Source organism: Zootoca vivipara, chromosome 8, assembly GCF_965207765.1.
Source record: "Zootoca vivipara chromosome 8, rZooViv2.hap1.1, whole genome shotgun sequence".
In the NCBI taxonomy this organism is placed as follows: domain Eukaryota; kingdom Metazoa; phylum Chordata; class Lepidosauria; order Squamata; family Lacertidae; genus Zootoca; species Zootoca vivipara.
In genome coordinates this window covers 75,581,186-75,606,459 of record NC_142591.1, presented here as the reverse complement: position 1 = coordinate 75,606,459, position 25,274 = coordinate 75,581,186, and the positions used below count along the sequence as shown (strand labels likewise).

At 44.7% G+C, this 25,274-nt stretch overlaps 1 protein-coding gene across 2 annotated transcripts in view; it reads right to left on the bottom strand.

The window, feature by feature from the left end:
* NSMCE2 (NSE2 SUMO ligase component of SMC5/6 complex) overlaps positions 1 to 25,274 on the bottom strand; it is a 210,996-nt gene that overhangs the window by 118,699 nt on the left and 67,023 nt on the right. For both annotated transcript variants that reach the window (XM_060277624.2, XM_060277623.2), the window contains exon 4: positions 11,030 to 11,183. In XM_060277624.2, the coding sequence (XP_060133607.1) occupies positions 11,030 to 11,183 (154 nt within the window). The remainder of the gene's footprint in view (positions 1 to 11,029; positions 11,184 to 25,274) is intronic.

Here is a 25,274-nt window from a genome sequence, read left to right as displayed (position 1 = left end):
AAGCCAAATAAATTACGGGGACACATTCCTTTTTCATTTTAAAAAAAACCAAACAAACCCTCCACATTTTGACACATTTGGGTTTCATGACTCACTTGGCTACTTTCTCTACTTTTCTCCAATTCCAAAAAAATGAAATCAACAACATGCCTCTCTTGATCCAGAGTACCATAAAACTACTGTTAGTAATATGCTTCGCACAACACAACACAGCCTTCTTCTTTTTTTGCTGGACCATAGCATATGACTTGTGTATCCATCACCCAGCTGTGGGTGGAACTAGGACCAATTAACACAATGATGCTTATCAAGTTATTGGATGCTAACTTGGATGCTGCAAGAAATTGGTGTCACAGATAAGACCTTTCTTACCCTGTGAATGAGTGTGCACGTGGAAAGAAAAAAGGAAGGAAGGATTACAGCTTCATCATGTAAATTGCCTCTTAGGGTTTGTGCGTCTTCTAAGTGCCAGGCAGAAGAGGAACCTGGAAGCCAGGGCTCGGTTTCACGAGCAGCGGTTGCATGGTGCAACACCCTGGGGATAAGGGGAGATGGGAGAAGGCAAACATGCAGAAAAAAGAATTACGAATGAATTCCGCTGGCTCGGGGAAAAAGTCTAGGCAATTCAGCATCCTGCTTTCCTAGTGGGCAATTAGATGCCTCCAGGAGGACCACAAGCAAGGCTTGAAGGCAACAGCACTCCCTTGCTGTTGCTTCCCAGCAACTGGTAGAGATTGGCATTCTGCTCTGAGCATGATGGTTCCATATTCCCATCAATCCCTCGATTTCTGGTGCTCAGGCATAATGGCTGTTGCTTTTGTAGCCTAAATGGGACCGGCCACACGGAAGTGGTAGCTATCAGAAGGCTTGGGGAAACCTCAACATTTGCAATATTCAGCCATGGCAGGGGTCGGCAAGGTTACCTCACCTGGGCCAGTTCACTCCAGCGGAGATCCCTCCATGGGCCGGATCACGTGTATGCGTAAGCAGCTGCAATTTCCAGTATATGCGTCTGCACAGACACGATTTCCGACGTCTGCGCAGACACAATTTTTGGAATCTGAGCATGCGCAGACACGATTTCCAGCACCGTGGAAGCAAATCCCTGCACCACGCCGGTTTAGCGCAGTGCGCAGGGACTCAGTTTGGGGGTGGCTCGGGGGCCAGTTAAACGACCCCCGTGGGCTGCTTGTGGCCCATGGGCCTTCGGTTGCCTACCCCTGAGCCATGAGAGCTGGAATGTGAAGTTGGGGAGGGGGACACACAGTGCAATGAGGACTGAGCATGTTCAGTGACCACAGAATGAAGTATCATGGAGGAAGGCACAGTGAACACACTGGTTCACTGAAAAGGAGCACTTCGCGCTGTAACGTTTTGCTGCAGCTGGGTTGTTAGGAGGATGCTTACCCATCAACAGCCGCATCCTCTCTGAGTCTGTCTAGTTCCCCTTTAAAAGCCATCTGAGCTAGTAGTGGCTATCACCACCTTTTGGGGCGGTGAATGCCCATACAGTGCACTTTGGTTTACAACCATAATCTGTTCCAGAGGTCCGTTTGTAAACCAAAACAGATTGTAACCCAAGGCACGCTTTCACCAATGGGGCCTCCCAAAAAAAATTTGCTCATAATCCAAAAAATATGGGTTGTAATCCAAAAAAAGGTTGAAAACCGGGGCACGCACTTCCGGGTTTGACATGTTTGTAATCCAAAACGTATGCAAACCAAGATGTACGCAAACCAAGGTACCACTGTATAAGTCATTATGTATTTCATGAGAGCACGGACATTCTGTCTGTCCTGAATCTACTCCAAATCCATTTCATTGGAAACTGAAACTGAATTAAGTGGGAGGGAAGCAGCACTTTGGAGAGAGGCCCTGGGCTCAGTGATGGAACACACGCTTTGCTCACAGAATATCCCAGGTCACCCCCAGTTAAAAGGATTTCTGCTGGCAGGGCTAGGAAATACCCAAGACCCACTGGTTTAAAGGTTTGCTCTGGGCCTCTATTACACTGGGTTCTCTGTGTGCCATGTACCCTCTTTTCGAAGAGTACCGAAATTCGCTGCAAATTGAATTTTACAGGTTAATGAATTCATAGCCACCACGCTGCAATTATTCGTTTTTGAGTTACACGTCATTTTATTTCTATAAAGAGCACTATGTCTGAACATGTGATTTCACGTCCTGAAGCAACATCGTGATTAGTCAAGGCTGCCAAAGGTATCTTCAGGCTATAAGGGGAAGTATGGTGCGAATGACTTGCAGCAACCCCACTATTCCAGTAAGGAGGGCTGGGTCAAAGAACAACACTGTAACGCAGGCAGGCTACAAATGCATGTGCTGCTCTTTCTAAAAGGTAGACGTGCAACCGGCTTGCAGATACTAATAATGATGTGCAAAAAAATGCATCAATTAAAATTGCCTCGTTGTGTGGCAGGGGGCCCTGTCTAATGCAGCAGAGATTAGTGTGCTCTCCAGATTTTGAAACCTATGGGTTTTTAATTTAATTTAATTTTTTATCATTGTTGTTGTGTTTGTTTTGCTATTTATATTACAATGCACATTCTTCCATGCAGGGAATTTGCCTCTGCAAAGTATATTCAATGGAACTATAAAAATAAAACGACATTCTAAATACGTACCTTACTTATTAACATATTTATAGCCTACCTTCACAGCAAAGTAAAAATAAAATAAAATAAATCACTGGAGTGCCCCACATTTGATAAGAACTGCTGCTAAAAATGCACTTGCCTTTGCCCCCGGGAGGGTTTTGTTCCAAAAACGTGTCAGGGTTGGAATAAATTTCATTTCAAGTACCTGCAGGTGCTTTTCCTATTTTTTTATCCTGCTAGAGGAGGTGTTTTCCTTGTTTTGTGGTTTGCCTTCTTCCCACCAGTGCCCTTAAATGTGCTTAAATGTACTTTAATAGTATACTCCATGTACTTTAGTACATGCACTAAATAAACGGCTCAATGAACTTCAGTAATGAGCAAGAAAGGGGAGGGGTAATTACCTTTCCTAGCCGCATTTTAAAGTTACCATACTTTTCTGTGTATTGGACGAGGGTTTCTTCCGATAAATTAATCTGAAAAATTGGGGGTCGTCTTATACATGGACAGTGCAGAGTGGGGACGGGCGGATTGGTTGCTGCCGCGAGCATGGTATTGTAATACAATACAATATGATATTGTATTTTCATCTTCCGCAGTGTGTGCGATAGCGTTCGGCAGGCAGGTTAGCAGTTTTCGTCAACCCCCCCCCCCGAAAGCTGGGCAATCCCACCCAAGAAAAGCTCTAGAACCCTGGGCAATCCTTCTGCCAAAAAAGCTCAGCAACTCTGGGCAATCTCCCTCCATTCTCTTTAGTTTGAGTCTCCCAAAAGAGTCTCCCAAAAGGGTGTTATACAGTACATAGAAAAAGACAGTACATGTGAGGATGTCGACACACTCAAGAGAGAGCATGATGCAGATTGCAGGGGTGAAATCTTGCCGAATTTTGCTTGTTCCCATCTCTTTGCTGCAGCAATATCCCACCAGCTCAGGGGTGGATATTAGAAAGAAAAAAACCCCAAAAGGTAATTATGTAGATAGATTTACCAGAACTAAACTAGATTGCCAAACAATTACACATTATTACGAATGCCAGCTAAAGAAGTGCTTTCTTCCTTGGCATGCTAATGTGCCGCCTTTATTCATTAGACTTAAGCTCCAGTAATTATTATTTGCAGCCTAGAGTGAGATAAAGTAATCAAGCAGCTATTGCTTATTGCTCTTCTGACTGTGGGAAGAAGCTTCCTACACAACTTCTGGTTATGAGTCTAGACGTAAATTAAAGGCTCTAATCCTATGCACACATACCAGAGAGCGGGTCCCCGTTGAAATTAGGGAGATGTACTTCTGAGTAAACATGCACTGCAAGAAAGGGGCAGTGAATCCTGCCCCTCTCCAAATTCTATTTACGTTACTCGGATTCAGGGCAACTGAAAGTCACTATTATCCAGAAGCGCCAAGAGATTGTTTATTTAAGCACCTACTGTATTGGCCTGAATGTAAGCCTCACTTTCTTCCCAAATTCCGACCGTGAAAAGTTAAAGTGCGGCTTATATTCGGGCCAATACGGTCATAGCTGCCAAGTTTTCCCTTTTCTCGCGAGGAAGCATATTCAGCATAATGGAAAATCCCTTAAAAAAAGGGATAACTTGGCAGCTATGAATACGGTATAGATTATTCTTCCTTCCTGCTGTGCCATATGACAGGAAGAGCTTTTAAGAGAGGTCCCATCTCTACATCAGATGAAGCCCATTTTCGGATATCATCTAAGGCGAGCCCTTGCGCAATGCTCAGAATGAGCTATAAGAGAGCAGAGAATGGATGTTGCTTCAAGCGAGCCATGTCTAGGAGCAGCAATTATGTCTCTTGCAAGCCCTGCCTTTACTGAAAGATGCCCCTTCAGTTTAGGGCAGAGGTCAGAAAACTTTTTCAGCAGGGGGCCGGTCCACTGTCCCTCAGACCTTGTGGGGGACCGGACTATATTTTTTCGGGGGGGGGGGGGGGTGAACGAATTCCTGTGCCCCACAAATAACCCAGAGATGCATTTTAAATAAAAGGACACAATATACTCATGTAAAAACATGCTGATTCCCGGAGCGTCCGCGGACCGGATTTAGAAAGTGATTGGGCCGGATCCAGCCCCTGGGCCTTAGTTTGCCTACCCATGTTTTAGGGGACCCAGCCTGCCCCAGCAGTCTTTTACTCCAATAGAGTATCTGGGAAACTTTCTGCAAAAAGGAGGTTTTAAAAAAGGAAACCACTCTCTCCTTTACTGATAAGCCCTCTCCTTCTATTTGCTCGCATCCCACAAAATGGAAAATATCTCTGTGAGCAACTTCAAATTCCACCTGCAAAACAATGCAAAAATATGGCCAAATATTCTGCACTAATTTTTAATCTCCCTGACCTCAGAATCTCAAGCAATCTGAGCACCCTTGAACAAAGCAGCTAACAATTATAATGAGCCAACCATATATTTCCCAAGGCAACCACCCTATGCACACATTTTAAAAGTATCTTTAACAGAAATGGAACTCGCCTTTGTATAATCAACCAGATGGAGGAATGCAGCCTGATAAATGACTTAGAAACTGACTGCAGACTGAGACTCTTAAAACAACTGGAAGCTAAGAACCATTCAATACTCAAGTGTTGGGGTTTCTTGTACAAATTTGTATGATCCTTAAAACTGGACATCACATGCCACCTTGAGAGACATGACACTTAAAAAAAAAAGTTTTAGAGTGCAGATCTTCTAAGTTCATCAGAAATTCAGATGCAATCTCCAGCATCTGAAATATGTATGATGTTTCTGGTGAGTGCAAGCCAGCCCGGTCACAAGAGGTAATGATTTTGTAACCCGACCAAGTTGCACAAATGAATTACTTATACAGTCAAGAAATATGGGAACAGGATGATCTGGTGAAGTGGTGCTGGTGGGGAAATGCAATTGCTCCACCACTAAGCCTCAGCAAGCATAATGCTCGGCTGAGAAGTTCCCAAAGGCTTCTTCTGTGCAAGGATAATAAAAAGTCACTCAGTCGCAATGCTGCCGGTCAAGGGGTTGGCGGCCCCTTGCATTCCAGCTAGATGGGTTTTCTCTGAGTTGCTGCCTGAGAATGCGACTGTTTTGGAGAAACACGCCCAACTTACGAGATACAGCATTGCTGTTTCTGAGGGAGCAGAAAGACAGCTTTGGCTAGCCCAGGGAGTTGGGTAGCACATGAGCGACTGCAGAGGGGGTGCTGGAAGTCACCCTTCCAGCCAGAGTTGGGACACCGACCAGCCCACTGACCGCCAGTTTATCTATTGTGAAACATTCCACGAAGTGTTAAGAAAGTCCTTGTGTAAGTAAGCAGTCTTCCTTTTGCATTGATTACAGCATGGGGTCATCTGATAGCAGTGGCAAGGGGTGAGGGCCCTTTGCTCCCGGGCCATGCAGGAGGCACACAAACACAGGGCTGTGCACACAATACGCTGTCAACCACATTTAGGAGCAAAGGAAGGGCAGTATCTGCCCTCTTGATCCTTTCCCCTTCCTCACTTAAGCCACATTCCCAAGCTTTTTCCTTGTGGCCATTTTCTTAACTGCTAGCATCACTCACATGAAACTTCGTGAAGCAAGCACACACACAAGCACACGAAAAGATCATCTTAGTGGCACAAGTCTAGAGATGCAAAAAGACCTCCCCCCTCTCAGCCTCGCTGATGTGGTCCAAAAGAAAGCAGAGCAATACGTTTGGCACCAGCTTGGCTGCAGGAGTTGCTGGAAGGAGGCGTACAAGGTGCCATCCAATTGCGTTGGGGACTCCACCCCATTTTTGTGTAGGGTTTACTCCTTAACCTTTTCTTCTCCCAAAGACATCCCACAAGGCAGCGGAGGTTTAGGGCAGGCATCCTCAAACTTCGGCCCTCCAGATGTTTTGAACTACAATTCCCACCTTCCCCGACCACTGGTCCTGTTAGCTAGGGATCATGGGAGTTGTAGGCCAAAACATCTGGAGGGCCGCAGTTTGGGGATGCCTGCTCTACAGCATGTGCAGAAACCACATTCTTGACCGTTGCACCCACTATTAAACCACTGAGCCTAGGGCTTGCTGATCAGAAGGTCGGCGGTTCTAATCCCTGTGATGGGGTGAGCTCCCGTTGCTTGGTCCCAGCTCCTGCCAACCTAGCAGTTCGAAAGCACGTCAAAATGCAAGTAGATAAATAGGAACCGCTACAGCGGGAAGGTAAACGGCGTTTCCATGTGCTGCTCTGGTTTGCCAGAAGCGGCTTTGTCATGCTGGCCACATGACCTGGAAGCTATACGCCGGCTCCCTCGGCCAATAATGCGAGATGAGCGCGCAACCCCAGAGTCGGTCACGACTGGACCTAATGGTCAGGGGTCCCTTTACCTTTACTCAACCCACCAGGGGAAGCCCCTAACTCACAAAGGTTTTGAGAGCCATCGGCTGCGCTCACCTGGTTTAGTCAGCCAGACGAAGCAGTTCCCAGGGTGCGGCCGTTGTCACATGCTAATTCTTCTGGGAGCCACAGGTGAAAGCTTAATGCAGGATGAGGACCAAAGGTGAACGAGCACAATGTGTCTCCCACCAAAGCTACTACCCCTCCCCTAAGACCCCATATATTATTTTATTATTAAAAAATAGTTTATCTATATATATAAAAATGTAGGCATTGCGCACGTGGAGGTCACAGCCTTTCTCCGTAACTGCTGAACCGTAATGTAACAAATTTGGCCACAACATCCCATGCCCATCAGGGAGGGATCTGGCATGCATTTAAAAAATTCCAAAAACCCACACCTTTCACACCTAAAATAATGATTAAACACAAAAAAGTGGCGCCCAAATTAGATGTAACCACCAGAAGCTCTGAAAACTCCAGCAGCTCCAAAGCTGCGCTGCCAGATGACATCACAAAATTCCACAGCAACCAACTGAAAACAGTCCTTTTGCAGCAACAAGGCCCAACTTTTTCAATAGGCCGCAGCATTGCCAAGCAGGAAAAACTGAGTAGGCCGCAACATTGCCCACTAGGCCACAGGCAAAAACAAACAAAATAGGACCTTTCACAATTGGGGGGGGGGTCCACAGGGATGAGGCACAACAAAGGGAGGGAGGGGAAACACATAGCCATGAGAGGGAAGGAAGAACCCTGAGTCAGCCAAAGCAGTGGGGTGGGTGGGATGGGACAGGGAAAACTGAGTAGGCCGCAACATTGCTCAGTAGGCCACAGGCAAAAACAAACAGAATATGGGCCTTTCACAGGGTGGGGGAATCACAGGGATGAGGCACAACAAAGGGAGGGGGGAACACATAGCCATGGGGGGGAGGTAGGACCCTGAGTCAGCCAAAGCAGTGGGGGTTGGGGACATTTTCAGGAACACGCGTGGGTGGGGGGGGGGTCTTATTTTTGAAACTTACAGTAGGGGAGTCCGGGTTGGGACAGGGCAGGTGAGGGGACTCTGAAGCATAGCTGCCAAGTCTCCCGTATTCGCCGGGAAACCCCCGTTTTTCTAGCTGTTCTCAGCTGAAAAAACGGATTTTTTTTTGTTTCCCCCCGGTTTATTCTGGCACGCTGCAGTGCGACTTCTGGCGCGGCGGCCATTTTGGAACTGGGCAAAGCAGCATCAAAAGTCGCTTCTGAGCATGCTCTGCCCAGTTCCTAAATGGCGGCAGCGCTACTTCCGGTCTGCTACTTCCGGTCTGGTCCCTTATTTCTCCCACTGGAACTTGGTAGGTATGCTCTGAAGGGAGACTCTGAAGGTCAATTTAACAGAAAAGGGTCCATTTAACTAAAAGAACCCACGGCAATGCGTGGCTGGGCCGGGCGAGCTAGTTTTATTATAAAATGTAACCTGCATATATTATTAGTAATAATTTTCCTAGCTGCCATATTTATTAGTCACGTGTGTGCAAAGCTAATAAAGCAAAAACATGTGAAAGCAGCAATACACAGTAACGAGAATGCTCACCTGAACACATATTTAAAGGGGACAAGTCCTACCCCACCCCCCACTTAAAAGATGAGCACAACAAAAGCACAGACAGACAACAGTGGCACCAGGGGGGGGGGCTTCCCTTATATTGTAACACTCATGTGTGGGCTCTGGGGTGTGCAAAGAAGGGCCGTGCGATCTTCATCTGATAGTTAAGGGCATCTGGTGCCCTGGGAACACCTGTGATACTGCCATTGCACCATTGAAGGAACTGAGCAGGAGGTGATGCCATGACAAGAGTCTTTCGGCAAGGCCTCCTTGCTGATGCTGCCAAGAATGTATGAATGTATGTAAAGAAAAGGGGCGGCAGTTGCGAGGAGGAATTGAGATCCAGCTGCACTAGGGCAGATCCCATGGAGTTCTGCTGCCTGGTAGGTGGAGGCTGAAATGACTCCTAAATCATCCTGGCACCACATTCCTCTTCATGACACCAGATCTGAATGCGATTACAAGGCTCTTTCGCAAGCCGCCATGAGAACCTCTCGCAGCGTAAAGCAGCGTATAAGTATTCGGAACCTGCAATTGCTCCTTCGCGCTCCGAGCTAGAAATTATAAGTCAGTGGGGCAATTTCCCTTCTAGGAACGCCTTCCACCCAAGGAAGAGTCCACCCGTCAGATATCCCAATCGTGTTGTGGAGGTTTCCAGGACATTTTGATGATGCAGAAGAGGGGGGGGAATCCAGCCCTCACATGACATGCCAGCCAAGTCAACTGGGTCTAACTGCACCTTGTTGAACTGGGAGTTTATCCTGGGATTCCCCCTGCAGCTGTGCATGAGACAAGAAGGTTCAGTCCTGGTGGTCAGGCTGCCTTTCGGGGAATCTTCTGCAGGTCTATCTCAAGGGTTTCCTAGAGCTGTCAGTATCAACGCCCCAGGGGTGGATGGGACTTCTGCAGGAGATGAATAAAGTCCTAGGGGTGGGAAAGGACTGGGGTGGGGGGGGAACAGGTTTGTGAGGTATAATGAGATGATTTGCTCCAGACACGGAGCAATGGATCCAAACTACAAGAAAGAAGATTCCACCTAAACATTAGGAAGAACTTCCTGACAGTAAGAGCTGTTCAACAGTGGAATTTGCTACCAAGGAGTGTGGTGGAGTCTCCTTCTTTGGAGGTCTTTAAGCAGAGGCTTGACAGGCATATATCAAGAATGCTTTGATGGTGTTTCCTGCTTGGCAGGGGGGTTGGACTGGATGGCCCTTGTGGTCTCTTCCAACTCTATGATTCTATGATTTAATTAGCCTCAGAAATAAATAACATGGGGGCAAGGTATACAGAGAGTGTGCCCTACCACGAGAAGGAGGAACCTCTGCATTTATTAAGATATATTTTACATTTTATGATTGCTAGCAATAGGGGTGGATGGTTAACAAATGTTGATAGTATATTGGTATTTCCTGACTTTATTTCATTTGCATTCCGAAGAATTTGGGCTGGGGTCCACGGCAACGGTGCAAGCTCATCCGAGGGCTCAATAAACTCAGGAGTCTTCTCACAGGGGATTCCTCCGAGAAGCTTACAAGGAAACATGGAGTTCCCTGGAGCACATTTTGAGAGCAAGCTGAATTAGGCCATAAGGGATTTTAATAGGCTGCAGCCTTACATGCTCCATGTGCCCAATCCCAAAACCTGGGAACAAACACTGTAAGCATTTTCCAACAATATAGTTCCATGATTAAAGCAAAGGTCTCCTTAGGATTGCAACATATCCTGGGTTGTGAAACTGGAGCAATTTGTTAAGAGTGACAAAATGAAAACAGCTTACCTAATCCTTCTTTAAAAGATCCTATCAAAACGAGAATATAGCATAAGTGTAAAATAAAAAAAAGCACAACTTCAAACATAAAAAAAGGGACGTGAAGCAAGATTTGCATTACATATGCATGCAAATAAGGTGAGCACCGTGAGAGACTCAAGAAAGGGGGGGGGAGGAGAGAAATCACTGCTTATTACCTACTGCGTTACATTTTGCTGCATGGAGTGAAAACTTTCATTCGGTCCTACAGAAGAAATGCAAATCACAGATTGCTCCCCAATTGCTGCCTTTTGTACTTTAAACAATTCACTAGCAGATTAAAAAGGGAAAAGAAAACTGAGCTTCTGCAGAATGCATTTTAAGTTTACCTATTAATTCAAACTAAGCATATCGCATAAATCTCTGGCACACTTTATAAATGGGTGAGATGAACGAACAAAAAAACAGGGGAAAGGAGCTCCAGCATGGCTCCCAATCACAAAAGGCGGCTCCTTTTTTTTGGCATTTTTTGGCAATACCCTGTTTCACCTTAGCTCATTCTGAGGGGCAGCCCGGTGGGAACGACGCAGGGAGATTAAATTCCTATTTTCCTGGGAACCTCACCTAAGAGTCGCTTCCCTGCTCAAGGTTCATAGTGAGAGACAGAGCTAAGAGAGAGGATCAGCTGTTTGTACCTTCTCAGAACTCTCCAAGTATGGTGATAAAGAAAAGACTTACACTGAGCCTTCATTTGCCGCAGCTGCTCCCTAAAGTGGGCAAATTTCTCATTGCTTTGCAAGTCAAGGTCACTGTTTCCGCTTTCCAAGGCTTTAAACTTCTCTTCAACCACATTTTTCAAATCCGGCAATGTTTCCGGCTTGTCTCGCTTTAGCTGTAGAAAAACAAAAGATAAAATAAACAATCAGATTAATTAATTAAACCTTGTGACTTGCCAGAGCACATCATACTTCTTGTCCCATTTTAAAGAGCAGAGGGGGCAGCTATACTTGAAGTATTGGTAAATTCATGAGATTTCCCCCTCCCCCTGTATTCAGCTCCATCAAACTGCTATTGAACTCTGGGACTGAAAGCAGGTAGAAGTGGGTTTATGTTTATATATATATATATATACACTGTATATATATATACTGTATATATATATATATATACTATTCTGCAGGTGTCATTAAAATCTGATTACTGCATTACGGTTATGGACTAGCTTCTGATCAGAATGAAAACTCTGGAAAGACAATAAAATTTAGCTACACACAGAACACGTGTGGCACATAAAGGTGTTAAAGAGACCCGCTTACCATAACAGGTGCACACCTTGAGGCTATTAAAAGTGAAACAGAGAACAGACCGTATCAGAAAATGTCACCAGAAATGAAATATTTTCAATAGTAACGGGCCAGTTCAGCAGAGGATCAAATACTCCCCCCCCCTCACTGTATATATATTGTAAAACCCATAACATAATAACAAGGAAAAACAATAACCCCTCTTCCACAGTTTAGAAGTCCAGGGAGAAGAGGAATGTTATTGCCTGGTGCCTAAAGGTATGCAATTAAGGAGCCAGGCGAACCTCCTTGGGGAGAGCATTCCACAAGCGGGGAGCCACCACAGAAAAGGCCTGTTTTTGTGTTGCTGCCCTCTGGGCCTCTTGTGGAGGAGGCACACGAAGAAGGGCCTCAGATGATGATTGCAGGGTCCAGGTTGGTTCATATGGGGAGAAGTGGTCCATGGAATAGTGTGTTCGCTTTATGGGTCAAAACCAGCACTTTTGAGTTAGGCCTAGAAATTAATTGGCAGCCAGTGAAGTCGGACCAGGATTGGCTCTATGTTGTTGTTGTTGTTGCTGCTGCTGCTGCTTAGTCATTTAGTCATGTCCGACTCTTCGTGACCCCATGGACCATAGCACGCCAGGCACTCCTGTCTTCCACTGCCTCCCGCAGTTTGGTCAAACTCATGTTGATAGCTTCAAGAACACTGCCCAACCACCTCGTCCTCTGTCGTCCCCTTCTCCTTGTCCCCTCCATCTTTCCCAACATCAGGGTCTTTTCCAGGGAGTCTTCTCTTCTCATGAGGTGGCCAAAGTATTGGAGCCTCAGCTTCAGGATCTGTCCTTCCAGTGAGCACTCAGGGCTGATTTCCTTCAGAATGGATAGGTTTGATCTTCTTGCAGTCCATGGGACTCTCAAGAGACTCTTCCAGCACCATAATTCAAAAGCATCAATTCTTCGGTGATCAGCCTTTTTTATGGTCCAGAAGAGGGCAACGAAAATGGTCAAAGGCCTGGAAACGATGCCTTATGAGGAACGGCTTAGGGAGCTGGGTATGTTTAGCCTGCAGAAGAGAAGGTTAAGGGGTGATATGATAGCCATGTTCAAATATATAAAAGGATGTCATATAGAGGAGGGAGAAAGGTTGTTTTCTGCTGCTCCAGAGAAGTGGACACGGAGCAATGGATTCAAACTACAAGAAAGAAGATTCCACCTAAACATTAGGAAGAACTTCCTGACAGTAAGAGCTGTTCGGCAGTGGAATTTGCTACCAAGGAGTGTGGTGGAGTCTCCTCCTTTGGAGGTCTTTAAGCAGAGGCTTGACAGGCATATGTCAAGAATGCTTTAATGGTGTTTCCTGCTCGGCAGGGGGTTGGACTGGACGGCCCTTGTGGTCTCTTCCAACTCTACGATTCTATGATTCTATGGTCCAGGTCTCACTTCCATACATCACTGCTCCTTCATGGATCACTGCCTTGTCGTGGCGAAGAGGCTTGAATAACTCAGAGAAGCTATGAGCTATGCCATGCAGGGCCGGCCACCTAAGATGGACAGGTCATAGTGGAGAGTTTGGACTAAACATGATCCACCTGGAGCCAAGAAAACTCCATGGACAAAGACAACTGGCGCTAGTGTTAGCAGGATGTCATTTCTCAAAACATAATCAGAGAGGAACTGATCCTGTGTGCAGACTTTCTGTGTGTGGGCTTCTGGTTGGCAACTGTGAGAACAGGACTTGATGGACCTTTGCTCTGATCCAGCAGAGCTCTCCTTAGGTTCGTATGCAGGTAAAGTTCATCTGTCAAAACGAATTTCCAAGGCCCTCCTCTCTGCTCCAATTTCAGATACACATTGCTTTACGTGTGACACACTCCCTAAATCTCCAGAGAGCAACCAATAATTTCTAAAACAATGGCACCACTTTGCCCAAATTACCTCTGCAACAATGGGTGCTCCCAGTCGTCACCTAGGCAGTTATTATCATGATCACGCTACAAGGTAATATCAAAGGGAGGCGTTGGAATTCTCACCTGCCAAGGCTGGACATCACACCTGGAATACTGCACGGGTACAAAGGAACTCTCCAAAATGAGATATACTATCAGGAGCTCAGACAAACAACCTCCTGTCGGCAAGCAGTAGTCTGGACCTCTTTCACAAGCCTAGCCGCAAGTATTTTAATGGCTATGTAGTAATGAAAGACTAGGAATCTGAAGGTGCATCTCGGTGGAAGTAGGATTTTTATGCAAACATTCGATGGGGCTGAGTATTACACAACTTTTGAGATCCAAAACGGTGCAGGAGCTAAGTGTCTATGTCCACATATGGATGAAATTTCACCTCTGCCAGTAAGTCACTCAGTAACCTTAGGCAAGCCAAGACTAACTCTCTCAGACTGGAACCTGCAATACGGAGCGAGTAACGCTGAGCTACTTTACAGGGCTAGCATTAGGATAATCAAGAAAAGTGTATATGAAACACTCTGAGCGTGGTAAGAATATATAAGCTGGGGTTCTAGCCAGTGGTGGCTTTGCACGAGGGGAAAGCACTTCCACCACAAAGGTGGGTACCTATTAACTGCCAATTCCCCCAGCCACTGCAGCTCTGTGAGTCATCCCCCATATTGTTCAGGAATCAGGATCAGCTTTCGAGAGAGCACTGGGTCTGCAGCACACAGGGGGAATTGATGAACACCAGATGCTCTGCTTTATGTAAAGAAGAACTATTTCTATTGGTGCAAGGCTGCCAATAAAGACAACCCCTTGTTTATTATTCCTGAATACAGTGGTGCTTTGAAGGCATTTGGGGCAAACAAGGAAGTAAGGTACACTGCCCCTCCAAACAGCGTTATTCAAACATGATTGTAAACCCCCTTTCTATGGCTGGATCTATACCGATTGCAAAAATGCTTTTAAAAAGCTCTTTGGCTCTCAATGCAATTTTACATCGACGGGTTGCTACAGCGCTCTCCGGTGTCACATGTTTATAATGCATTTTTAACGCTTTAACTCAGTACGTAGTAGATAAGCATTATAAAAAGACGCTGCCTCTTAAAGTACTGTTTAAACGTATACTACTGCAAGTGTCAAGAGTTCCCCTAAGCATGCCAACGGATCCTTGCTTCTCAGCTGTTCCGTTGCACCTACAATCCTGTCTACCCTCGCTACACCAGAGTTTACCGTTAGAGGGAGTGATAAATAAATGTTCAACTGCTTTGGTTGGCAAAACTGACACCGTTAGAGCTGTCACATAATGCCCATTTCACAGTTGTAAGAAATCAATCTTTTAGTGTGGCACCAATGACCCTTGGGAAGTCCCTGCCTATTGTCACCAGGTAGGTATCCAGACATGGACAAGTTACATGAGTTCTAACCTGTTTTAAACTTGCTGATGAATTTAATTAGTTTTTGAATGTTCTTTGAATACCTGTTTTTAAGCTGCCTTTTATCAATAATTGCAGCATTTTGGGTTTTGTTTGTTTTTCCTAAAAACCCTTTGAGGTTTTATTACAACTGAACGGCACAGACATTTTGAGAAATCAATAAATCTACCAGGCCACCCAAGGAACTTTTCCTTCAAATATTTGGAAAGATTCAAACATGGCAATGCAAACTCAACTCATAGAGCACACAATATACGCTTGTTTTGTACTTGTGAACCACCCCATGTTCTCTGGATGAAGGGTGGCATAAAAATTAAATAAATAAATAAATAGATGAATTTAGATGCCATGTTTCTTCCAGACGTGGGAGACAAGCAACACTGATGAGACCCATAAATCACTGCTTCATACTGTTGCAAGCCAAAAATGGCTTATCTTCTGAGTTAGGCCAATAAAACTCCGAGAAAAGAGGAGTTAGGAGTCCATTTTGTTTATTGCAAAGCAATAGGCTACAGTCGAATCTTTTCGCAAAACTGCAACCCCGCCCAACGTGGGGCAGCGGAATTTATAACTTTTCAGACAAAGGATTTCAATTTAACCAATCATATTTAACATTACATCATTTTATTTCAGTACGCATGTCCATCATTACCTCATCCTAATTTAATACACATGTGCAATAAGTATTGCTCGGTTCTCAGTACAGTGGTACCTCTACTTACGAATTTAATGCGTTCCGAACGCACATTTTTAAGTTGAAAAAATTTGTAAGTCGAATCCCATAGGAATGCATTGGGAGAAAAAATTCGTAAGTAGAAGCAACCCTATCTAAGAATTCATAAGTAGAAAAAAATCCTATCTAAACCGCATCCAAGATGGCGGACGGAGCTCCGTTCGTAAGTAGAAACATTCGTAAGTAGAGTTATTCGTAAGTAGAGGTACCACTGTAATATGTTACATTGTGAGTTAGTGTGTGTGTTGGGAACCTGTGTTGCGTGTACCATGTAACAACTTATGTTCTAGTTTATGAATTGCATCTTTGTGATTGGCGTATTAGCTGGCCTTCTATCCCGGTAGGGATGGCTTCTTGCTGAATCATCAGTTTCTTCAAAGCAACAGGTTACCATAACTCTTCTAATATAAGCATATTCCAAGATTGATAAGGATTTGCATTATCACCTGAATTCACTTTGGGCCCCTGCTACAATACGTTTATATTTTTCTCATGATCTGGGAGCAGCTCCCCCAACTTCAAAAACCTGAAAAACATACGAAGTGTTACATACACTGCCATTCATGAAAGCTCTCGGTGTCAAGTTCCTCTCGAAGAGAATTATGATTAAAGTAATTGCGTCCAAAAGCACCGAAAGAGGAAGGAGGCAGTGAAGAAAGAAAAAAGCAGACATGGAGGATGATGAATCTGCGATTACATCATAACAACAAAGATTGTCTGGGAGGCAAAATCTATAGAATGAAATAATCTGAAATCTTTGTGTTTTGTTTTCTTTTTTTAAAGATTAAAATGTGAGGGAGGAATCTGGCCAGAGCTTTCAACTAAATTAGAAGAATGCCAGAAAGACAAGGAGGAACAGATGTTCTTGAGTTCTATTCACGACAGAAAAAAACCCCTGCTTTTATAATTATAGGAAGGTGACTTAAAAGCCACGCTAGATGTTCTGAAATACCATGCGGTGGTGCTCTTCAAAAGCCGCGCTACTTCAGAAATAACATCACTGAAAGCTTTCCACACATCAAAAACAAACCAACCCCCGCTTGCGGAAAGCTAGCTAGGCCCAGGTTGGGGCCTAGCTTTCTCGCTGAAATATTAATTTTCTATAGGAAAGGGTTTTGTTCCATCAGGGAACATTTGCCCATGTAACGCCAGCTCATGTGTGGGTTGCACCCAGCAGTATTTCTGAATGGGCACCTTGGTTCTTAAAATTTTGAAAAAGCGTGGAAATTACAATAAACTGCAGAGAGAGTCGGCAAGTTGCTTCAGAAAATTAAAGCCTTCTAGAAAAGACAACAGAGTGTCCTGCGTCACCTTAAAAGTCTTTATGAATGCACTGCGGGATAAGCTTTTGTGGACCAACACACACACACACGTCATTTTCCCAACTCTCATAAAAAGGCATGCATGGTCCTCTGGTCTACAAAAGTATCTTGCCATAATAAAAAATGTTAGTCCTCTAGGTGCCACAGGTCTCCTTTGTGTTTTTCTGCAATGGAGTAATGTAGATACTGCCATGGAAATGCTTAAAAAGGGGGGTAGTTTGCTTGATTCCGCCCCTTTCCCACTCCTTTGATTTTAATATCTGGCTGGCTCCTGAGTTCTCTGTAGCTTGGGTTCTGTATAGTCTTCTCAGTTGCAAGGACTGTACATTGTTTTTGTTGATTCTGTGAAGTACGTTGCGGGTTGCAAACAGACAAATAAATATTGCATAAAGTCAAGTCTGAACAGTCCCCTATCCTAAGAGCACATGAAGTCTCCAACTCCTGCCAAGTCCCCAGCCAACGTGGTCAGTTGTTGTCAGAGTTGTCCAACAACATCTAGAGGACTACAACTTCCACAGCCCAGTAAGAATGAATATGGGCAGTCTCTCTAAGAGAAAAGGTGTATTCTTAGGACATGTTATGGGAGCAGATTGGGCAATTCACTATGTTAGAAGGAAATTTTATTATTTTATGAAAATCAAAGTTGTGGTACCATTTCAGCTGCACCCGTCCCCTGCCCAATTCCAGATAAATTATGGGGTTATTTGATGCGGGTGGCGCTGTGGCCTAAACCACTGAGCCTGGGGCTTGCCGATCAGAAGGTCGGCGATTCGAATCCCTGCGAAGGGGTGAGCTCCCGTTGCTCGGTCCCTGCTCCTGCCAACCTAGCAGCTCGATAGCACGTCAAAGTGCAAGTAGATAAATAGGTACCGCTCCAGCGGGAAGGTAAACAGCGTTTCCATGCGCTGCTCTGGTTTCGCCAGAAGTAGCGTAGTCATGCTGGCCACATGACCCCCAAAAACTGTCTGCAGAAGAACGCTGGCTCCCTCAGCCAGGAAAGCGAGGTGAGAGCTGCAACCCTAGAGTCGTCCGCGGCTGGATCTAACGGTCAGGGGTTCCTTTACCTTTACGCGCTACAATTCAGTCTCGGCTATCGTGGAGTACTGTGGCGGTGTTTATATGTTTGTTTTCTCACCAAAGATATCAGGTTAAATCAATCAACACCTTCGTGGCTCATGGTGCTTAAAACGCAGGAACATGGCGATCCAGGTAAAGGACCATGTTGTGTAGCAATTACGTCGGCTAAGAAATAGCAAAACATTGCAATCAGCACCTCAAAGGCATTGAGCAATCCACCTGAGAGTCGCACATGGTTTTGAACCGAGGATGGCACAGCATGTATCCAAAACACCCTGCCAATGACACAGTCGCGCAAGCAGGGAGCGGCCAAAACATCCACGGGCAGATGGGTCGATCCCAAAAACTTATTGACAACAACATTGGCAACAGCAGTCCTCATGGAGACAGCACTTGTTCTCCACCAATATTGGGCAAACATGCTTTCGAGATATTGTTGATCAATATCAGCTATCGTTAATCATTGTTTACCTAGAGCTTTTAAATGTGCAACGTGCTTTCTGACACTTCGCTTTATTGTCCTCTTAGCAATCCTGCAAGGCACCTCCCCAAAATGTCTCCTCTGCTACAGGCGTCCCTCACCTGCAAAACAAAGCAGTCTTCTCCCCCCTTTGCTGCATAAGTTTCGGAAGTCAACCAACTTCGTTTATGTTCCTACTGCCGCCTCAATGGGGAATACATGGAACTGGCAGGCAAGGAGTTCATGAGTACTTTATTACTGAAGTTAATGGAGGTAGGGAAGTATCCTTCCATCAGGGGCACAGAAGCTGAGAGCCAATAACTTATCCAAGAGACACTTGCTTTTCCGACAATGTTTTTCCTGAATGAAAAGCCCTTCTGTGTATGAAGAAGTGTGAAGCCACATGCAGATTGCCACATCCATGTGCTATACCATATGTGCACATACAATATACACTGGGAACCTGTAGCTAATCATAGCTTCCTTGTGCATGTCTTCTTCTTCTTTGGCGATCACTCGTAGCCGAATAAGATTGTCTTCCATGCACATGGTCTTGACAAGTGAGTCCATAAGTGACTGTGGAGGCCAATTCTGGATCCACACATTCTTCCACAGTGGGGACATAGGTTTATGGGTGGGAGGTGATCACAGTGAGAGTTTGCCAAATGTGCCTTCCTCTTAGCATGTTTCCCCCTTTTGTCCTGAGTTCGAGCGTCTAAAAGGCTGTTCTCCAATTGGAGTGCTTGCAGCCAGTGTTTCCCAGTTGTCAGTGTTTATACATTTTTTTAGATTTGCCTTCAGAGAATCTTTAAACCTCTTTTGTTGACCAGCATCACTTTCCATTTTAAAATCCTGAATAGAGTAGTTGCTCTGGAAGACGATAATCAGGCATCCGAAGAACATGACAAAGTTGATGTTAAAAGAATCTTTGCCTCGACACTGGTGATCTTTGCTTCTTCCAGTACACTGACGTTGGTTTGCCTGTCGTCCCAAGTGATGTGTACTTTTTTCCGGAGCACTGTTGATGAAATATTTTGAGAACTTGGAGACGGCGTTTATAACTAGCCCACGTTTCGCAAGCATACAGTAAGGTTGGTAGTACAATAGCTTTGTAAACAAGCATTTTGGTTCCCTGCAAATGTCCCAGTCCTCAAACACTCTGCACTTCAATTGGGAGAAAGCTGCACTCGCAGACCTCAGGTGATGCTTTTGGCATCAGTGTCGGCCCTTGTGGAAAGTTAATTGCGAAGGTAAGAGAAGTGATCGACTCTTTCCAATGTCACACCATTGAGTTGGATTGTGGTGCTGCAGAGGGGTTATTTTGTACTTGTTGGTGCAGCACTTTGGTTTTTTGGATGCTGAGCGATAGGCCAGGTTTTTCATAAGCTTCTGCAAAGATATTTAGGAAGGTCTGGAGGTCACCCTCGGAGTGTACACACACACACACACTACATTGTCATCAGCATGTATGTGCACACTTAAATATACATAGTTGTGACTGCCACATGTGACAATCCACAGGTAATCCTTGTGCCGTTTCATACATTAAAGTTGCATATAAAATGCAAAAGCCTGATGTGGCCTCTAGTGAATCCAGCTATGTGCACTAGGAATACACACATAACCACTTTAGAGTTAACTAACTGGTTCATAGAATCATAGAACTGTAGAGTCAGAAGGGACCCCCAAGGGTCATCTGCTCCAATCCCCTACAATGCAAGTTGCTGCTACTGCTGCTGTTGGCATCCGTCTGTCCTGAGTGACAATAGAGTGCGCCTCCGGGAGGGAAGTCAAACCGCTGCATTAGGAGCACCCAAGTGGCCTCCCTGGGGCACAAGTCCAGGCAGTGGGCACAGAGGTCCTGGGCTGCTCAGATGACAAGACCCTTCCCCCCCCCCCCTGGTTTTGCTGATGTGTTTTTGCAATTCGTTTGGCACCAGCTTGGCTACAGGAATTGCCCAAAGGAGGCGTACAGGGCACCATCCAACCATCTTATGGACTCCACTCCAGATTTGTGATGGGTTTACTCCTTAGCCTTATTTTTTTTTAGCACAAAGACATCCCGCAAGGTAGTGGAGATCAGAGTTTTCCTTCTTCTAGGTGGGCTACCTTCCTAGGTTGACAAGCCCCACCTGCCCCTTACAAACCCTGCCAATAAATATTGGGAAACACTTCCAAACCAGGAGAACAATTTGTCCAGGCATGCAGTGAAATGTCATTTTCCTCCAGGTTTCTGGTTTGCTTGTTACATACAGACAACTAAAGGCAAAACTGTTTGGTGTGATTTAAATGGAAGGAAGTCTTCTGCCGCCCACCAGAAGACTTCCTTCAATTCTGTAACTACTCGGACATGCAGGTGACTAGTGAATCGCACTCTGAGCCCCGCAAGATAATCATTTCAGCTAAATTATATAAAAACCATGTGACTCAAGACTACATATAAAGACAGCAGCATTGCAGAGGCTGAAATACTCCAAGCACAGTTAAAATAGCGGCCCGATAGCTTTAATGGTAATCATTTTCCCTATTGTTGTTTCGTTTAAAAGCTTTCTCTCTCTCTCTCTGTCTCTGTGTGTGTGTGAGAGAGAGAGAGAGAGAGAGAGAGAGAGATTAATATATGTGGCTGACTCGTTTTGTACAAACATGTACAGCAACTTCTGGCTGCTTATTATTTTTGTGATAAAATAGTTGTTATTGTACCTACCACAAAACTCCTTCTAATGCTTTATATTAATGCTGTGATTCATAATTGGATTAGTCAGAACAATTTACAGTTTCAGGTTGGGGTGGAGAATTATGCCGTCCTATGTATTAGTTTTTGACCGAAGCACGGCCATTAAAAAAAAACCCAACAACAACAACAACAGGATTTCTTGCTCACAGCAGCACAATTTAGGGAGGTCATGAGGGCAGCTACACACTTCACAAGGGATGACTCAGCCAGAACATATATATATATTTCACACAAAGAAATCGGTTCGTGCACTAGAAAAGCGAACACTAATTTCTTTACTTCAAAAACCGTGACGTTACGATGCATGTTGCATTGAGCATTTGGATCAATGACAAAGCTATGTGTAAGTTTTATGAGTGAACTGTTATTAACTTTTGTTCTATGCTCCTTTCATAGAAGAGACACGCAGAGCAGATGGGTGCCAACAGCAAGTATAACTAAAGATAATTAAAAGTGCTACCCAATGAATTTCTTTTATTAAAAAATATTAAGACCATTTATAGGAATGACGGATACTCGGTACGTCGGGCATGGTAATAACTTCATTACAGTTATGTTCAACGGTTCCTGCTAGTTGAAAAGTAAGATCTTGTTTTCTTTTCCTTTGCTAATACGCAGCAACATAACTGAGGAAGTTGTGCGTTCTTCATTTAGTTCCACTACTGTATTTAGGGGTTAAAAAAAAAAATTCTAGCTGTTTCTTTAAGCACACACGAATGACCATGGCTGGCAATGGCCAACTCTTAATATATCACATTATGATTGTTACTGTAAGGAGGTAACATTGGCTAAAAACAAACCCTGTTCTATTTTCCGCCATCACCTCATTTTCAAGAATGAATGGGATTACTCAAGTTGCCACACCTACACGCCAATATAAATCTTGAGGAACTTGTCACAGCATCCTACCTGGTACTACTGCAACCTCAGAACTGTGAGGAATTATTTGCAACAGGTAGAAAAAATTGTGATAACCTGAATGCATACATAATATATTCAAAAGAAGCCATTGGCACATCAACCCTAACACCTCATAATCCAATTCCTTTCCCATTATTCCCGTGGGCTCTTGCTTCCTATCAACACCAGAGCCACAAAGCAACTAACATAGATGTTTCAAGGTTTCTGGCAAGAAAGACGAGCTTTGTTCTGCAAAGAAGGAAGTCAAATTGAAACTCATCACCCATTTCCTGGGATAAAAGGAGAAGAGTCTATTCCCAGAACTGGGGGCACCTAAAACCACCCACTAACTATATGGAACTTATATAGAAAAGAAAACTGCACAGAGGAACTGTATATTAAGATGCAACTCAGAACAGGTTAGCAATATCGATGAAATACTAAGGAAAAAAGAAACGAACTAAGATCTTTTTAAGCAGTACCGCTGTGCTGAATTCTGGGACAATGTCTTTTCACTTCTCTCGTAACTGACTTTTCATTTTCATTTCCTGGCAACTTAGCCTAATTGTCTGTATGATTAATTATATAGATACGTAAAAGTGTGAGGTTTTTCCTCTCTCTTAGTTTTCTCTCTTTGCCTTTTGTGTGTTTGCTTTGTCATACGATTTTGTAAAATGTTGATAAAACCATTTTATTTTATAAAAGAAAACACTGAATAATTGGGTGGGGAAATCTACAAATGTGCATCTTCCCTTCCCACCCCCTTAGTGCTACTGGGGTTATTCTGAAAACCAGAAAGGATTCTCTGAGACAGCTAACAAGAGCAAAGACTGTCAGAAGGAAAGGCTGCCTGTCCCTTTAACTTCAGGTAGGTAGCTGTGTTGGTCTGACGCAGTCAAATATATATAAAAGAAATTCTCCAGTACCACCTTAGAGACCAACTAAATTTGTTCTTGGTACAAGCTTTCATGTGCACGCACACTTCTTCAGATACAGTGGTACCTCGACTTATGAACGACTCAACAACCGAATTTTTCGACTTACGAATGGAGCAAATGGCCGCACGCTTACGAATGTCTCAACATCCGAACGGAAACCGCGGCAGTTTTATATAGGGCATTTTCGACTTAACGGATTTTTCCGTTTCCAATGCATTCCTAAGGGAAATTGCGTTTCCAACGGCGCTTTTCGACTTACGAATTTTTCGACCTACAAATGTGCATTTGGAACAGATTGAATTCGTAAGTCGAGGCACCACTGTACACTGAAACAGAAGTCACCAGACCCTTAACAGTCGTCAACAGGTTTACCATGCCCATTGAGTCAACCACGCATCTCCTACTACCCTCCCCACCTTCCCACTATATATAAGGGTCTGGTGACTTCTGTTTCAGTGTATCTGAAGAAATGTGTGTGCGCACGAAAGCTCATACCAAGAAGAAACTTGGTCTCTAAGGTGCTACTGGACAATTCATATATATATATATATATATCCCTTTAACATTATGCCACTTGTTGTTGTTTAGTCGTTTAGTCGTGTCCGACTCTTTGTGACCCCATGGACCATAGCACGCCAGGCACTCCTGTCTTGCACTGCCTCCCGCAGTTTGGTCAAACTCATGTTTGTAGCTTCGAGAACACTGTCCAACCATCTTGTCCTCTGGCGTCCCCTTCTCCTAGTGCCCTCAATCTTTCCCAACATCAGGGTCTTTTCCAAGGATTCTTCTCTTCTCATGAGGTGGCCAAAGTATTGGAGCCTCAGCTTCACGATCTGTCCTTCCAGTGAGCACTCAGGGCTGATTTCCTTCAGAATGGAGAGGTTTGATCTTCTTGCAGTCCATGGGACTCTCAAGAGTCTCCTCCAGCACCATAATTCAAAAGCCACATGTCCACTCAAAACACAACACACCTCAGAGTGGCTTTTGCACCCATGGGTTGGGGACGTACGCAATCCCCAGGTTTTACCAATTTTTAGTAGACAAATAGCAGGAACGAAAAGGGCAAAGCACACCCATCGACCCCAGTTGGATGTTTTCCCCTCTTCCAGGAAAATATACTTTTCACCACTGGGGGGGGGGGGTTTACATAGGGTGCAATTTTGAGCAGCCAAATTGAGCCATGCTCTTCTGCAATCAGCCGCAGCCCACTGGGTTGCAGTTCAGTTTTTTTGGGTGGGAGGCGAACTGTCGGGAGACAGAAAGAGCAACTGTGTGTAACATGTCCCATGAAAGACACCGTCACTGCCTACTATGCTTTTCAGCTTAACCACAGAGGAAATGATAACCGTTAAGTCACTTACTGCTTTTTAGTCATTTGGGGAATGATGCTTCAAGAACTACTTTTTAAAATAATAATAAACAAACAACAACAGGAGGAGGAGGTTGAGAAAACCTTGCCAGGTCTCTCAACAGAGGTAAAAGCAAACAACATTACATCATGACAAAAAAAAAGGAAGAAGTTCCTTTAGCGCTAAGCTTTCGCGTAGCTTCCAAAAACTTATTTAAAAAAGTCTTAGCTAATAGTCGCTGGTTGCTGCGTGTGTAAAGAAAGGCACACCGGCAGAGGAAGGGAGTTGGAAGAAACCGTTCTGCTGTCTGGAAAGAAGCCAGTACAGTGGTACCTTGGTTCTGAAACTTGATACGTTCCGGGAGTCTGTTCGACTCCCGAAACGGTTCGGAAACCAAGGCGCAGCTTCCGATTGGTTTCAGGAGCTTCCTGCACTCAAGTCGGAAGCTGCAGAAGACGCGTCGGACGTATGGCTTCCGAAAAACGTTTGCAAACCGGAACACTCACTTCCGGGTTTGTGGCGTTTGGGAGCTGATTTGTCCGACAACTAAGCTGTTCGGGAACCAAGGTACCCCTGTATTGAGAATGGGGGAGAGACGGACGTTCTTGCAACTGGCTGGCAGGAGCCAAGCTTGGGTGCTGGAACGGTAAGCTCTTGCTTTGGGGGCAACTGGTGATGCTTTTAAGACAGTAGGAAAATAGGAATCTGCCTTGCACAGAGTCGTACCATGAGGTCCATCGGGTTCACAGTATTGTCTACACTGGTGGGCAACATGAGCGCCAGATTTAGGGCAGTGTGGGCG